This window comes from Prionailurus viverrinus, chromosome D2 (assembly GCF_022837055.1).
Source record: "Prionailurus viverrinus isolate Anna chromosome D2, UM_Priviv_1.0, whole genome shotgun sequence".
NCBI classification, from domain to species: Eukaryota; Metazoa; Chordata; class Mammalia; order Carnivora; family Felidae; genus Prionailurus; species Prionailurus viverrinus.
Window position 1 is genome coordinate 17,411,834 of NC_062571.1, and position 18,007 is coordinate 17,429,840.

Below are 18,007 nucleotides of genomic sequence, written 5' to 3' on the forward strand. Positions count from 1 at the left end.
AAAAGACGAATAAAAAAATAGATCATCTAAGCTGTAGGACAACTTCAAGAAACCTTAAAGTGCTCAAAGCAGAATTCAAGGGTGAAAGGACAAAAATATTTGGAAAAAAAATAAAGACTGAACACTCTCCAAATTCAGTGAAAACCGTAAACTCACAGACCCGAGAGGTTCAATGGACATTAAGCACAAGAAACCCAAAGAAACTACAAAGGTACATTATAGTCACATTGCTGGTGGGAAGAAACTACAAAGATACATTACAATCACATTGCTGGCAGGGTGCTTGCTTGGATGGTTTAGTCAGCTGAGCATCCTTCTCTTGATTTTAGCTAAGGTCATGATCTCACAGTTTGTGGGTTCAAGCCCCCTGTTGGGTTCTGTGCTGTCAGCTCGGAGCCTGCTTGGGATTCTCTGTCTCCTCGCTCTCTGCCCCTCCCCGACTTGTGCTTTCACAGGCGCTCTCTCTCTCTCAAAAATAAATATGTACACATTAAAAAACACATAAAATATATGTTGTAGCAAGCAATGCAATCATATATACATATTCTATATAATCTATAATAATATCTATATAATCGCACTGCTTGCTATAAGTGACAAAGAAAAAAAGTCTTAAAAGAAGCCAGAAGATAGGGACACATCATATACAAGGAAACAAAAATAAAGATGAAAACAGCTTTCTTATCAGAGATATTGCAAGGCTCAAATTACTAGAGTTGGAAATGCATGAGGGAACAATTGGATACCTTGCCTGAAATGAGCAAATTTTCAGGAATGCACAATCTATCGGGGCGCCTGGGTGGCTCAGTCGGCTGAGCGTCTGACTTCGGCTCAGGTCATGATCTCACAGCTCGTGAGTTTGAGCCCCACGTCGGGCTCTGTGCTGACAGCTCAGAGCCTGGAGCCTGCTTCTGCTTCTGTGTCTCCCTCTCTCTCTGCTCCTAACCCACTTGCATTCTGTCTCTGTCTCTGTCTCTGTCAAAAATAAACATTAAAAAAAAATTAAAAAAAAAAAAAAATGCACAATCTATCAAAACTGACTCCCGAACAGAAAATCTGAATAGAACTCTAACAAGTTAACGAGATTGAATTTGTAATAAAAAAAAAAAAATCTCCCAACAAAGAAAAGCCCGGAAGTAGAAGGCTTTACTAGTGAATCCTACCGAACATTTAAAGACTTAGCATTAATCCTTCTCAAACTGTTCCAAAAAACTTGAAGGGAGGGAACACTTCTTGACTCAGTTTATGAAGCCAGCATTACCTTGATAAAAAGCCAAAGACACCACAAGCCAATATCCCCGATGAATAGTGATATGTAAATCCTCAACAGAATACTTGCAAACCAAAGTCAGAGGCGTATTATCATTATTCACCATGACCAAGTGGGATATACTCCTGGAGTGTAAGGATGGTTCAACAAATGAAAACCAGTTAATGTGACACACCACATTAATAGAATGAAGAAAATAACCTCACACGGTAATCTCAAATGCAGAAAAAATATTTGACAAGATTCAACATAATTTAATGATAAAAACATTCAATAACTAGGAATAGAAGGGAACATCTTCCACATGATAAATCCATACATGAAAAACCCTACAGCTAACACCATAGTCAATAGTAAAAGACTAAAAGCGGGGCGCCTGGGTGGCACAGTCGGTTAAGCGTCCGACTTCAGCCAGGTCACGATCTCGCGCTCCGTGAGTTCGAGCCCCGTGTCGGGCTCTGGGCTGATGGCTCAGAGCCAGGGGCCTGTTTCCGATTCTGTGTCTCCCTCTCTCTCTGCCCCTCCCCCGTTCATGCTCTGTCTCTCTCTGTCCCCAAAATAAATAAACGTTGAAAAAAAAATTAAAAAAAAAAAAGACTAAAAGCTTTTCCATTAAAATCAGGATAAGACAAGGATACCTACTTTCACTAATTCTATTCAACATAGTCCTAGAAATCCTAGCCAAATCAATTAGGCAAGAAAAAGAAATAAAAAGCACCCACACTGGAAAGGAAGAGGTGAAATTATCTCTCTTCACAGAGAGTCTGATCTTATACATAGAAAGCCTTAAAGATTCCACAAAAAACCCTGTTAAACTAATGAATGAAATCATCAAAATTGTAGGACACAACAAAAAATCTGTTGTATTCCTACACACTAGCAATGGACAACTCCAAAAGGAAATAAAAAAAACCGTAATTCCATTTATGATAGTATCAAAAAGAATAAAATACTTAGGGATCAATTTAGCCAAGGAGGCCAAAGACTTGTACACTGAAAACTGAAAAAACTTTACTGTAAGAAAGTAGACATAAATGGAAAGATATCTTATGTTCATGGATTAGAAAACATAATTAAGATGTCAGTACTACCCAAAGCAATCCACAGTTCCACCACGGTTCCTATGAAGGTCCCAAGGGCATTTTTTTTTTACAGAAATAGAAAAACCCATCCTAAACTTTATATGAAATTTCAAGAGTGATAGCCAACACATTATTGAGAAAGAAGAACAAATTTGGGGGACTCACACTTCCTGGTTTCAAAACATACTACAGAGCTACAGTGATCAAACAGTGTGGCTTCAGGATTGATGTATATAGACCAGTAGTATGGAATGGAGAGTCCAGAGATAAACTGTCACATATTTGGTCACTTGATTTTTGGCAAGAATGCTAAGATCATTCAGTGGGGGAGAGGACAGTCTTTTCTACAAACAGTGCTGGGAAAACTGGATATTCACAAGCAGAAGAATGAAGTTGGACCTTTACCTTACACCATATACAAAGTTTGACTCAAAATGGACTAGGGACCTAGACTTAATGGCTAAAACGATAAAAACTCCTAGTAGAAAACAGGGGGAAATCTTCACAACACTGGTTTTGGCTTGATCTCTTGGTTATGCCATCAAAAGCTCAGGCAACAAAAGAAAAATAACATACATTTGACTTCATCAAAAGTTAAAACTGTTTCATCAAAGCATGCTGTCTGGAGAAGGAAAAGACAAGCCACAGAATGAGAGGATATGTTTGCAAATCATATATTTGATAAGGAATTAACATCTAGAATAATAACTTCTCCAGCTGAAGAATAAAATTTAAACAACCCAATTCAAAAAATAGGAAAGGACTTGAATCGACATTTCTCAAAAGAAGATGCTCAACATAATTAGTCATTAGGAAAATGTAAATCAAGACCATGATAAGATACTACTCCACATCAAATAAAATAGCTATTATCAAAAAAAAAGGAAAATTACACGGGTTGGTGAGGATGTGGGGAAATTGGAATGCTTGTGGCATATAAAACGGTGAAGGCACAATGGAAAATAACTTAGCTGTCCCTCAAAAAAATTAAGCATAGGGGCACTTGGGTGGCTCAGTTGGTTAAGGGTCTGACTTTGGCTCAGGTCATGGTCTTGCAGTTTGTGAGTTCGAGCCCCCCGTCGGGCTCTGTGCTGACAACTCAGAGCCTGGAGCCTGCTTCGGATTCTGTGTCTCCTTCTCTCTCTGCCCCTCCCCAACTTGTGCTCTGTCTTTCTCTCTCTCACAAATGAACATTTAAAAATTAAAAAAAAAAAACAAACCTAAGCATAGAATTACCACGTGACCCAACAATTCCACTTCTAGGTATATACCCCAAAAGAATCGAAGGCAGAGGTTCAATCAGACATTTGTCGCACACGCACATCCGTAGCAAGTGGCATTGTTTACAATAGCCAAAATACAGAAACACCCAAATCTCTGTCAACAGAACATGTGCTGTGTACGAAACTACGAAACCCTGAGCCGCAAAAAAGAAGGAAATGCTGACACGTGCTACAACTTGGAAGAACCTTGCAAACGTAACGCTAAGTGAAATGAGCCAGATACAAAAGGACAAAACTTGCATTTTTCTACTTATTGGAGGTCCCTGGAATAGGCAAATTCATAGAGACAGAAAGTAGAATAGAGGCCCCCAGGGGCTGGGAGCAGAGGGAAATGGGGAGTTAGTGTCGAATGGCTACGGTATTTTTATCTGGATGATGAGAGTTGGGGTGATTGTGTTCAGCCTCATTCGCGGTATGGATTACCCTCCGTTCCCCACCTGTGTGTCCCGTGGACTCCGTCAGACGGGGGCCTTGGCGGCCTGTCCTGTCACTTGACCCTCTGGTTGAGGAAGGCTTTTGCCCAGATGTCTGAGAGTCATCCCGTGGGCGCCGGGTCATCCTGCCCTGGACCTAAGTACCTCTTTCACTCTGCCTGTGGTCTATGGTCGGGCACAGTTCGAAATCCGTGTCATCTCCATCGAGACTTAGGGAAACATGTTTCTCATTAGTTTCTAGGGGTAATTCTACCTCCTGTGGATCCTGGTTCTGAGTTCATACTGAGGCTGAGTCAAACCAGGGCCGCCGTGTTCTTAGTAGCAGGCAATGCGATCCTTTGATATCGTCCTGGAGCTGTTTGCTCCCTTGACCTTTGTCTCTCAGGTCAGCTCACGCTAAGACTGCAGCGGGCCACTGGAGGTTTCCTGACTTGGGGAGGCCACCATTTCTGCAATTCTCTCCTTCCGTTTCCGGCCACTTACGGAAACGCTAGAATTTTATTTCTGAATTTTATGGGAGAAAACAACCCCTCGGATAGAATGATCAAGGCAGCTCATTCACGAATAACAAGGCAATTAGGACCTTCTCCTGCGTTTCATTTTGGCTGTCACTTCGACGTTACTCAGTATCTTTTATTGAATAATAAGTGTATTTATTTATTTATGCTGTTATGAGGGTCCATTTTGCTTTAAGATACGCGGCTATCATTGAGAAGAATAAGTGAGGTTTTTTTGGTTCATGATTTCTCAGGCCTAGCACACACAATTCCTGAGAAAGGAGGAGGAAGTATGTTATAGTGACAAACAGCTGTTGGGAGACAAACTTGGCTTTTGTTTTGACCCTCAGTATCTGTTTTCCCCTTTCTCCCTCAGCACCTTAAGATTTCATTTCTTTCTTTCTTTTTTTAACTAGCAGTTTTTCTTTTCTTTAAAAGAATTTTTTTTAATGTTTGTTTTTGAGAGAGACAGAGAAAGAGACAGAGCACAAGCAGGGGAGGGTCAGGGAGAGCAGGAGACACAGAATCTGAAGCAGGCTCCAGGCTCTGAGCCATCAGCACAGAGCCCGATGCGGGGTTCAAACCCACAAACTGCAAGATCACGACCTGAGCCGAAGTCAGATGCTTAACCGACTGAGCCACCCAGGAGCTCCTATTTATTTGTTTTTGAGAGAGAGGGAGAGCACAAGCAGGGGAGGGTCAGAGAGAGCAGGAGACACAGAATCTGAAGCAGGCTCCAGGCTCTGAGCCATCAGCACAGAGCCCGATGCAGGGTTCAAACCCACAAACTGTGAGACCATGACCTGAGTCTAAGTCAGATACTTAACCGACTGAGTCACACAGGCACCCCTAACGGTTTTTCTTTTAAATGTTTATTTATTTTTGAGAGTGGGGGAGGGGCACAGAGAGAGGGAGAGAGAGAATCCCAAGCAGGCCCCGAGATGACAGCAGACAGCCCGATGTGGTGCTCAAACTCGTGAACCGTGAGACTGTGACCTGAGCTGAAGTCAGATGCCCAACTGGCTGAGCCACCCAGGAACCCCTAAAAATATTGGGATAGGGGGCATCTGGGATTGTGGGGCATCAGACTTCAGCTCAGGTTATGCTCTCATTGTTGGTGAGTTCAAGCCCCACGTCGGACTCACTGTTGTCAGCGCAGAGCCTGCTTCAGATCCTGTCTCCCTCTCCTTCTCTCTCTGCCCCTCCCCTGCTCATGCTCTCTCTCTCAAAAATAAATAAAACATTTTAAAATAAATAAATAAATCAAATTTTGGAATGGGTTTTAGAAATGTCAAGGCTTATAAGAAGCCTTGGAACAGCTCGGCGAGAGCCCCATGAATTATTATTGTGCGTAACGCCCTGTGATAATGATGCCACCCACGGCGACATATGTCCCTGTGCTTCTGGCTCAAGGACGTTCTGTTTCTGCAGATACAGTGGCCAGCTACTGGCAAAAGAAATATCGGCTTTGCAAAAAACAGACTGACTTTTATATATTTCTACCAAATGCAATAATAGAGGTAACCATGGGACAAGGTTTCTGTGGGACTCTTTTCTGACTTTGCCCGGGACTTTCAACCAAGCAACTGAATGCTGCTCGGAGAGGGTGATTTTTAAAAACTTGTAATTATTGAACACAGCACGCACGTTCCGTGGACGGCACGATGACCCTTTTGTTTAGAAAAAGGGACTGGCATCTGTTTTCTATCAACGTTTTTCACCATTGTGCTCCTTGCTTCAGCAAAGGCCACCCTGTGCGCTCGAAGTGTCTTGTATCTGGAAGGCATCCTGCCACCCCTTGGAGCAGAACACCGTGCATGCTCTTTGAGCAAAGAGAGCTGGTATCGCATGCTAGCAGACAGATGCTCAGGACGCCCTTCGTGTATCCACAAAAGCTAAGCCTATTGTGACCGAGCAAAGGGATCTAAGGAGCACGTATCTCGGGTCCGATTTCCTTTCCTCCCTGCTTGTGGTCCACATGCGTTAGAGACAGAAGGCCCAAACATGAACGTGGGCCAGAAGCTGTGCTGGGCACTTGGGGAACACAGAGGTGGGTAGGACTTGACCCCGTCCCCGCCGGTAGGTCATTCCTGGTCTACAGGGGACACCCACAGTAGGCAGGAGCGCACGCACAGTAGAGGCAGTACTGTGATCCAGCTAGGCTAGGGGATGGTTCCAAGCGAGAGGACAGAAGCCTGGCTCCGGGCTGCGTCCCGAGAACACGCTGAGAGGTGAGCAGGGCCCTACTGAGTTCTGGGCGTTTTCCTGGGAGCAAGGAGCAGGCCTGACTGTATTTGAAGCAGGAGGGTCACAGAGCACCTGTCATAGTTGGGAGCTGGGTGGGGGCACATGCAGACACGATTCTCCTCTGCAGTGTGCTGTCGAGGAGCTCAGGAGAGTCCGGGAAGGGGACACGGGGCTGGGTGCAGAAATGGTGATGGAATCCACGAGCACACAACATGAGGTGTGTGCAGAGTGGGATGAAAGTACTGAGTGCCAAAGACGCCAATGTTCAAGTCCAAACAGAGGAGAAGAGCATGGACGTGGGACTGGCAAGGGTGGCCGGGAAGGCAGGGGAAAGCCAGAGGGTAACCGTGCCCAGAGCGAAGGAGTGGGTTCATAAAGGAGGCATGGCCGGGAGCCTCCGGTGCTGCAGAGACCTCCCACAGGAGAAAGACCCCGGTGTCCCCGGGGCTGGTGCTGTCCCAGCACAGGTGCCAGCACAGTGGTGGGAGGAGGAAACTCCTTCCAGCAGTGTGTTGAGAAGTGAGCACAGGGGAGACCTTCTGGGTGGCCGACTGTCTTTGTAGAACCTAGAAGGTCAACTGTGAGGGCCGACAGAGGAAGCTACATCGTATGGATGGTTGGCTTCTGATGAGTTTGGAAGACAGAGGAGCATGTTGACATGCTGAAAGGAAGGAGGAGGACAGAGAACTTCCTAGAAGCCAGGTCCTGATGTGGCCCGGAGAGACTCCTCTGGACGGTCTCCTTCTTTCTCTGAACACTGGGCTTTGTCGGAAAATCAGATCAGTGAAGTCTCAGGCTGACCGGCCCCACCTCATCTGCATCCTCCCGGCCTCTCTGTCCACCCCATTGGACCAGGACTGAGCCACATGTGACTTGCCTTCAAAGCCCCAGAGTTAGAGAAGGAATCACATAATTGCACAGGGCAAGGCAGCCCAGAGAAGCTGAGTGATAGGGTTAGAATCACACAGCTAGCTGGAGGTGAACTGCAGACTAGAATACAGGTCTCCAGATTTTAAATCCAGGGCCACTGCGTCACATGATCCTACATTTGTTCCACGTGGTTCAGCGGCCTGCCCCCGGAAAGAGCGATTTCCCTCCTGGAGGGGTTCTATTGGTGGTGCACAGAGAGAGCTCCTCCTTGAGAACATCACTGGGCTGTGTTCTTCCATCCAGGGCCACCATTCAGGGATGGCGGAAGAGTCTCTAAGTCTCTCTCTCCTATCTGTATTTCTTTCACGCGCTCCCTCTCCCTCTCTTGTCCCCTTGGCTCTTTGTCCCCTTCCAGAAAGGCACTGCGGGGCTGGGAAAGTGCCCCAGGCGAGCATCAGTGGCAAGCACAGCCTCCTGCTGATTCACAGCTGTGGTGCCCCCACAGCCCCCACACTGGCACTTGGCAGGCCGTCTTGGCTGGCCGTAGAATGGTGCTTTGTTACCATGAATGATCCAGAGTACTGAGTCGAGCTGGCACCACTGACCCCAGGACTTGTGCCAATCGGCATCCTGCTCTGGTACTTTCTGAAGCCCTGGCACCTCAGGGCACTGCGTGGCTCCACACAGGGCAGGGCAGAGAAGAGCCTGGAGCGTTTCAGATACAGGTGTCTCTGGCCCGCAGCTCCCTCCCGGTAGGGTCTGAGGGGTTTGGTCTAAGGATCTATGGGAAAAGATTTTCACTCTCTGGGTTGTGTGCAGCTCTTTGCATGTGACCACAGGGCTGCAACTGATGTCAGGGCTGGGCGGGGGGGGGGGGGGGGGTGCGGGCAGCCCTGTGAGCAGAGACAGTGGGGAGGTAGGTCAGCTCTGCTCTCTGAGGTCTCCCTCAGAGTCCATGCACGTCTTTATTTAGAGAATCCCCCCACCCCCCTTACGTTGTCCTTTATTGAGGGCTTACAACGCATCAAACACTGCTGTCACGTACAGGAATTTCAGTCCATCGGCCATTGTAGACTTTGCGTCCAGCAGAGTTAAAATACTCGGGGCACAGCCACCCTTCGTGTGCAAAGCTGGCCCAGGTCAGCAGGCAGCTGCTTGCACGCAGGGGAGGAAGTCCTCACTGCTGCACAATAATATGTATCCTCCTCTCTGGACCTGAAATCTCACCGAGGAACATCACTCCTTAAGCTTAAAGCTCTCATGGTGCTTCAAAATGTCAATACTTGCTTTACAAGTTTACTTATTTATTTTTGAGAGAGAGAGAGAGAGAGAATACCAAACAGGCTCTGCCCTGTCAGCACGGAGCCTGATGTGGGGCTTGAACTCACAAGCCATGAATAATGAATGACCTGAGCTGAAACCAAGAGCGGGACGCTTAACTGACCGAACCGCCCAGGTGTCCCAAGATGATAATACCTTTTAAGTGTCATTAGTCATTTATACTATTATAGGAATAATTTTCAGGTTACTTAATAGCATGATAGAATCTCAAGGTTGAGAAGGACTTCACTTCCTCCAGCCAGGACTTGAATATCTTTATTCAGCTTCTGCTCAAACAGGGAGCAGTCAGGATTGTGTTCACCACTCTCAGCTGCCCGGTTTGGGTTGTTTAAAAATCTGTTTCACGGGGATGAGAAAACCAAACGTGTAGGGTTGTCTGAGCATTAAATGAGCTCTTTATAAAGTATGACTTGATATTTTGAATGAGTAGGGTGAAATCAGAAAACAATCTTTTTTTCTTTAAATGAATTAATTTATTTTTGAGAGAGAGTGTGTGCGCAGGGGGAGGGGCAGAGAGAGAGGAGAGAGAATCATGCTATCGGCGCAGAGCCTGACGCGGGGCTCGAACTCACGAACCGTGAGATCATGACCTGAGCCGAAATCAAGCGTCAGACGCTTGACTGACTGAACTACCCAGGTGCCCCAGAAAGCAACCTGATTTTTGTCTTTCATTGTCATTCAAAGACTAGGTCTCATTCATCCCTGACCCCGGATGAGAAGTCGGGTGGGCCTCTTGCCGTCACTGGTCTTCCCCAGGAAATAAATCCGCTGGCATTGGAGGTCAAGAAACACACTCTCCATACAGTAATTAAAATGTCTTGTCCAAGGTTCAGATGAGCAATTTGAAGCTGAATCCACTGAACATGGGGGTCCAAGCAAATGTCCATGTGGTTGTTAATGATTTGGGGTATCACCCTCGCAGTCAGGGAAGGAGTGGGGACCTGTCTGGAAATATACCTATCTCACTCAACCAAGCTGATGTCTCTACTATTAAAAAGTTGGAAATTAACGGACAGATTAGCCTACTTAAATGTACTCAAACTCAGCTCAAACTGTGTTTTGTGAAATTGATGGCTACCGCCCTAAGAACTCTTGTCCCATCAAAGGTGAGTGAAAGCAAGTATTCTTGAAACTAAGAAAAAAACACGAACACGCATTATCATTTTGACTGAATTAACAGAAACCAGTCACTAAGGTCGATGGTAATTAATTCACTATTATTTATCTGCTTGTGCTCTCTCTCAGGTCTCTCTCTGGTCTCACAGATCATGTACTTTTTACTAAAGGCTTTATCGAGGTATTTATTTATTTATTTATTATTTTATTATTTATTATTTATATATAGAGAGAGAGTGAGAGACCGTGCGTGCGCATGCGAGCAGGGGAGGGGTAGAGGCAGAGAGAGAGAGAGAATCTTAAGCAGGGTCCACGATCAGCGTGGAGCCTGACTCGGGGCTCGATCCTACGACTCTGGTATCATGATCTGATCTGAAATCAAGAGTCAGACGCTGAATGACCTGGGCCACCCAGGCGCCCCTCTTGAGGTATAATTTAAACATCACAAAACACACCCACTGTAAGAGTACAAACAAATGCTCCTTAGTAAATGTATAGAGTTTGCCACGATCCAATTTTAGAATATTTCCATCACCCCACACTGTTCTCATGCTATTCCGTGAATCCTCACTTCCGTTTCTAGCCGCCCAGCGACTGCAGATCTGTTTTTTGTCTCTACGGATTTGCCTTTCAAAAGAGTTTTATGCACATGCGAAATTGAAAAAGCATATATCAACAGTTTATTTTACAATATTTACATTTCATTGTGATGAATTTTGTTAAACTATTCCCCAGTGATGGGTTGGGTTCATTTTTCTTTCCGGCTTTATAAATAAATCTTCTACAGAGCATCATATACAAGTCTTGTGTGTGTATCATGTATTTTCATTTTTCTTAGGTAGGTCATCGAGAGTGGATTTGCTGATGTACATGGTAAGTATGTGTTTAACTTTTAAAGGAAACCCAACTGTTTTTCAAGTAATGGTACATTACTTTCCCCCCAGCAATGGATGAGGGTTGCAGTTTCTATACATCTTCACCAGCACTGGGTGTTGTCAGTCTTTTTCATGATAACCATTCCAGTGGGTCTGTGTGGTATCCCACTATGGCTTCCAATGTGACAATGTGTGCATTTCATTAATGACTGGTGACATTCAGCATCTTTTCATGTGCTTATTTCCATTGGCGTATCTTCTTCAGAGAAAGGTCTGGTGAAATCTTAGCCCATTTAGAAAATTGGGTTGTTTACATTAAAAAAAAAATTTTAAAAAGGCGAGGGCACCTGGGTGGCCCAGTTGGTTAAGCGTCCAATGTCAGCTCAGGTCACGATCTCACTGTTCATGAGTTTGAGCCTCTTATCGGGCTCTGTGCTGACAGCTCGGAGCCTGGAGCCTGCTTCGGATTCTGTGCCCCCTTCTCTGCCCCTCCCCCACCCTCTCTCAAAAAGAAAGAAATATTTAAAAAAATTAGAAAATCAGGTTGTTTGTTTCCCTATTGAGTTGTAGTTCCTTACATATTCTGGAAACGAATCATTTGTCAGACGTCTGATTTGCAAATATTTTCTTCCAGTTTGTGGCTTTTCTTTTTATTATTATAATGGTGTCTTTTGAAAAGCAAATATTTTAATTCCAATGAAGTCTAATTTGCCAAAGTTTTCTTTTATGAATTGTGCTTTTGGTGCCATATCTAAGAAAGCTTTGCCTAATTTAAGATCACAAAGAATGACTCCTATGTTTTGTTTTGAAAGATTGATCATTTCAGTTCTTACATTTAGGTATGACACATTTTGAGTCGATTTCTGTATATGGTATGACATGACTGTTTTTGTTTTTGTATATAGCTATATGGATATTCAATCATCCCAGTCCCATTTGCTGAAAAGACTATCCTTTCCTCCATCGAATTGATTTGGCACCTTTGTAAAAAATCAATTGACTATAAATGGAGGTGTTTATTTCCTGACTTCTGCTCAATTTATCTGCATGTTTGTCTTTAAGCCAAAACCATACTCTATTGATTACTATAGCTCATACTAAGTTTTGAAATCAAGCAGAGTAAGTATTCTTACTTTGTTCTTTAGGTAGATTTTATGCACAATATTCAGGAGTTTTTGTTGTGCACAGATTCAGGTCATCTATGAACCTGTCAATAGGTTTACTCCTTCCTTTACAGTCTGTTTGCATTTAATGGCTTTTTCTTGCCTCTGTTACACTGGGTAGAACCTCTAGTGTAGTGTTGAACAGAAATGGTGAGCACTGATATCTTTGCCTTATTCCTGATCTTTGGGGGAAAGGATTCAGCCTTTTACCATGGCTCTTCCCAGTAAGTATGACAGTTGTGGGTTTCTTTTAACTGCCTTTTATAAAGTTGAGAAAGTTTCCTTTTACTCTCAGTCTTTCAAGAGTTTTGATCATGAATGATGTTGGATTTTGTTGGAGATTTTTCTGCAAATGTTAAGATGATCATGAAGCTTTTGTCCTTTATTCTCTTAGTATGGAGTATTACCTACATGCATTGAAACTTGTTTGATTGCCTAGTATATGATGTAACCTGGAGAATGTTCCATCTGCTTCTGAAAAAATGTGTACTTATTTTAGATAGAGTGCTCTAAAATGCCTATTAGTCAAGTTGCTTGGTAGTGTTATTTAAGCGTCTGCATCTTTGCTGATTTTCTGTCTAGCTGTTCTATCAATTACTGAAGTGGGATATTGAAATATCTAATTGTTAGACTGTCTATTCTTTCAATTCTATGCATTTCTGCTTCATAAATTTTGAGGCTCTACTGTTAGGTAGTGTTACGTTTATAATTGTTATATATTCCTAATGTATTCACACTTTATGATCATGTAAAATCTTTATGATCATGCATCCGTGTCTTTAGAAATACTTTTTTCTGGAAGTTAATTTTGTTTGATAGTAATATCTCTCTGGGTCTCTTATGGCTACCATTGGCCTGGTATACCTTCCTCATCATTTTACTTCTAACCTATTTGTGTCTTTTTGTGTGAAGTGTGTCTCATGTAGACAGTAGCCATTGAATCTTATTTTTTTAATCCATTCTGATAATCACTGCCTTTTGATTATAGTGTTTATCCATTTATATTTAATATGATTATTGATGTGGTTGGATTTCAGTCTGCCGTTTTGTTTTCTATTCCTCATTTTTAAAATATGTTCCCCCTTACTGCTTTTGTGCTAAACAACTTTTTTCTAGGTATACCATTTCAATTCCTCTGTTGCTTTACTTCATTTTTGTTATTTTCTTAGAGGTTGCTTTACAGATTAAGATATGCATATAACTTATACCATCTACCTCGGGTTAATACTTGCTTAATTTCAGTAAAATATAGCAATATTGTTTCAATATATCTCAATTTCCTCCCTTTCTTTTGTGTAATTATTATATCTCCAAGAATGCTATAAACCCAAGGATATAGTGTTATAATTATTGTTTTATATAATCTTACATCTTTTAACAAAATTAAGAGAAAAGAGGTTTAGAAAAGAGAAAACATATATGTATAGTCTTCTGTCTTTGCCCACGGATACCATTTGTAGTGCTGTTCATTTCTCCTGACACATTCAAGTTATCATGTGGTGTGAGGCCAGCAGACCAGGAGACAGTTGCTGTTGAAAAGGTAACCTGTTATACTCACAGATCCCAAGAGGAGGGGCCCTGCCATGTAGGACCATACAGAGACCCCCCAGGGTTGCTCAGGAAGTGGAGGGAGCAAGAGGAAAACATGGGCAAGAGTCTTAACTGTGGTTTCCATGGGAAGAATGAGTGAGGCAGAGTAATTTCAGCAGGCTCTGGGGCATAGGGGTGCCCCTAGTTGTATGGCACCTGGCCCCGTGGTGATTAGGGCGGGGGGGGGGTTGGGTAGAGGCCTGGAGTGTGAAAGCCCCATAGAGGAGATGGTTGGGGGGTGGGCTCTGGATTGGGTGGCTTGTCAATGCAAGTTGTTTGCTCTCTCTGGGAATTGACTAGCCCCGAGAGGGGCAGTCCCCCCAGGGACAGCAAGGCCTCAATGTGTCAACGATCAAGTGCAGAAACTAGAAAATATGGCTGTTGCACGTCGCTCTTGTCCTGCATCCATTGCTGGGTGAGCTCAGGGAAGGGTTGGGAAGCGAGAGAGAAGACCGTGTTGCCCTGACACCTTCAGCCGGGGGGGGGCAGGGCTCTTGATGAGGTTTTGTTTCTACCTTCATGTTCATCCCAACCATGCTTCCTCCTTCCCTCTCTGAACACCTTTCCATGCCACCTCACCTGCCACAGGTATATAAATAAGAAAGCAAGACCTAGCATTTACTGAGGCCACATCTTATCATGTTATTTTCCATGATCCAGTTTGGTGGGATTTTCCTATGCAGGGTCAGGGAGCTAAAACAAGACTTCTCCACTCTGTTCTTCCCCCATCATGGTGGAAATGAATGCAATCCAGTCTGACCTGAATCTGGACTCCCGAGAAGAAATAACATTGCCTTTGGCGTTTCTGACCCAAAAGCTTTAGACACAAAGAGCGTCTGGACTGGATGGAGAATTAGTTACCACCTCTTGGAGGAGGAAATAGAGATTTTCGTGTTGTTCCGCTCCTACAAGTAAGCATCCGGAATTCCCTGATGTTTGCCCCCAGTAAGCAAACACACCTAGGATGAAGAAAATGCTTAATTATGACATCACACCTGTCCCTTCTCATCCCCAACGTACTTACAAAAACATTGTCCTGTGGCGCCCGGGTGGCTCAGTTGGTTAAGTGTCTGACTCTCGATTTCGGCTCAGGTCACGATCTCAGGGTTTGTGAGTTCAAGCCCCGCATCAGGCTCTGCACTGACAGGGTGGAGCCTGCTCTCCCTTTCTCTCTGCCCCTTCCCCACTCGTGCATGCACACACATTCTCTCTCTCAAAATAAATAAGCTTCAAAACAAAACAAACCAAAACCAAAACCAAAACATTGTCCTGTGTCGGATGTTTGAGTATAATGATGGATGCTCCGTTGAAGCCAGGGTTCTATGCACCGAGTTACACTTTGGACAATTAGTAGTGGGAAGAGGTGGAGAAGGAAGGGGGAATGCCTGAACCTGAAGGTAAGGCACCAGCCATCTTCGGGAAGTGATTGTACAGAGAAATAGCATAAAATCCGAGGTCAGAGCTGTGTCCATTTCATTCTTCCAAGATCAAGATGGTGGGGCGGGGGGAGGAGAAGGTTGGGTCATGGGAGGAGGGCTCTACACCAAGAAACGTTCTGAAGTTCGTGGTCCAGAAGTCAAGACTCAGCCGGACAGAGTGCGTCCTTGCCAGGGAAGCCTCAGATGTTCATTGTCAGCTTGATGAACTGGGAACAAAAAGGAGAAAGAAAGAAAAGGGCTGGTTATCCCTCTAGGTCCCCGCCAGCACTGGCTTGTTGAATCCATGGCAACTCTGTTATGAGATTGCCTTGCCTGCGAGTATGGACTTCTGCTTTGACATGAAATATTAAAAAAAAAAAAAAAAAAAAGAATCCTCAGCACTTTGTTTTCCCAGAGGTCCTGAGTTCTGAATTGGCTCAAGTCAAGTGCAGACGGTGAGAGAGAGGGAAGTGTGTTTTCTCCTGGCAAAGCAGACAGCCTTCCTGAGGCTCTTCAGCCGTTTCCTCTTTGACGAGGGCCCCCCTCACGGTGAGGACACAGGTGGTCCTCCATCATGTGGAGGCTGCGGGCTCAGCATCCGGGCTCTTTACAAGTGAGCTGGTGGAGAAGTTGCATGCAATTCTCATTTCCTCCATCCTGCCTCTGCCTCCCCGCCCCTCCACCCCAGCTTTCCTATCACAGCATGGTGACGTGGGGGACCGTGCTTGTGTGGGACATTGTTTTCTCTCCTCTCTGCCCCTCTTCCTGGGCACAGCACGTGCCGAGGCCAGGGTCAGGGAAGGCGGCTGGGTGAAGGATGACGCACAGGCTCTTTTAGCAGAGTAACTGTGGGTGGGGCCAACCCAGGCAGGGCAAGGATCCATTGTTACCTAGGTGGATGGGGGGGGGGGTCCCAACTGTGGCTCTTGAACTTGGCCGTATATTGGACTCATCGGGGAATTTAAAAAATATCAATGCTTGGGCATGCCTGGGTGGCTCAGTCGGTAAAGCATCTGACTCTTGACTTTAGCTCAGGTCATGGTCCTAGGGCTCTGGGATCGAGCCCCACCTCAGGCTCTGTGCTGAGTGTAGAGCCTACTTAAGATTCTGTCTCCCTCTCCCTTTGCCCCTCTCCCATCCTCTCTCTCTCTCTCTCCCTCCCCCACCCTCTAAAAAAATGTATCAATGCTTGTGCCCTACCCCGAGAGATTTGGACTTATTTGGTCTGGGTCATGGCCAGGCCACTGAGGTTTTGAAATCTCCCCCAGGTGATGCTAATGTGCAGCCGGAGTTGAGGATGATGGGCTTGCAGGGAGAGAGAGGGAGAAGACTCAAAGATCTTTGACATCTCCCTGTTGTCTTGGAGGTGAACAAGGGGCCGGGGGCGGGAACTTACACGAGATGGCTTGGGTCCGCCGAGGGGAGGGCAGACAGGAGAGAGAGCTCATTCCAGCCCCCACACCCGTGGACGCTTGGTTTGGAAATGACACCTTGACGCTGAGGCAGTGGGATGCTTCTATCATGCATCTGGTGGCCTTTGGCTTCGAGGCCTTTGGCTAAGAGGGTATTGAGTACCACACCTGCCCACTCTCCCCCCGCACTGGGGACAGGCGGAAAGTGTCCTTGGCTTAACAGAGGCCAAACCCTGACGAAACTGAGAAATCTGTCTAGGAGTCCCTCTTGTGTGATACGCACAGGGTGAGTACGCACGTCTTTCTTTGGAATCCTCAGGCTAAGGCCTTGATCTCTCTGCAAATGGCGACGCCGAGGCACAGGGCAGGTGAATGCGTCAAAGCACGGCCCACACGGCCATCAACCTCTTCGTCTTGATAGTCAGTAAAATGCAACCCAAATCCAAAGTTGCTGTTGAATTTGGAAGGGAGCCGGGTGTCTGCGGTGTGAATGTGAAAGAGGCAGGGGAGGGAAAGGGCCCAAGGATGGGAAGGAGACACAGGCTGCCTCCTTTGCTACTGTTAAGTTCAAGGGAAGGCAGAGCTGGAGCGGAAGACACGGGGAGGGAAAGGAAAATAATGGGAAATAAAAATCGTGGGAACCATTGGAGGCAAGCGCTCCATAATTTTCTCCCTCCCTGCCTTGGGGCAGGAGGATGACCAGCCAGCACTCGCAAACCTTAGTACGGGTAGGAATCCCTGGGGATCCTCCTAAAACAAGATCTGACTCAGCAGGTCGGGGGTGGGGCTTGGTCCTCTGCATTTCTTATTTGTTTGCGTGATTTTTTTTTTTTTTAGTTTTATTTATTTTGGCCACATATAACTGACATGGAACACCGTGTGAGTGGAGGACGTACAACGTGTTGATTGGATACGCTTATATGTTGCAGGGGGATTATCACGGTGGCGTTAGCGAACACCCCTTTTAGGTCACGTAACGGTCATGTCTTTTTTGTGGCGAGAATAGTGCAGATGGTGTCTTTTAGCAACTCGGGGGCCTATGGCAGTCCTGTGGGCTGTCGTCCCCACGTGGCACTCTGCTGTTCCTAACCAGCTCGCCTCGGTGAATGCCCACGCTGCGGGTCTGCAGACCACGCTCTGGGCAGCGGGGAGAGGACTGTCTACACCTGGGGCGCCCCTTCCGAGCCTCTGAAACTCTGATCCGTCTTCTGCCCTCCATCGCTTTGGCTGTGGTCAGCCCCTGTCACTGGCACAAGCTGTGTCTTTCTCAGGGTTTTTGAGGTGTGTGCGCGCGTGTGCATAGAATCATGAGACCCGCAGGACGGCATGAGCAGGGGGAGTGAACAAATTGGAGGCTAGAAGGCAGACAGGCTGAGGAACCCGTATGGCAGAAGGCAGAGAAGCAGTCA

The 18,007-nt window shown here is 45.6% G+C and overlaps 1 protein-coding gene across 3 annotated transcripts in view; it reads right to left on the minus strand.

Moving 5' to 3' along the window:
• Nucleotides 1-15,335: 15,335 nt before the first annotated feature.
• Nucleotides 15,336-18,007, minus strand: part of CAPN9 (calpain 9) — a 44,918-nt gene continuing 42,246 nt past the window's right edge. For all 3 annotated transcript variants that reach the window (XM_047825718.1, XM_047825717.1, XM_047825716.1), the window contains one exon: nucleotides 15,336-15,413. In XM_047825718.1, the coding sequence (XP_047681674.1) occupies nucleotides 15,387-15,413 (27 nt within the window). In that variant the 3' untranslated portion in view covers nucleotides 15,336-15,386. The remainder of the gene's footprint in view (nucleotides 15,414-18,007) is intronic.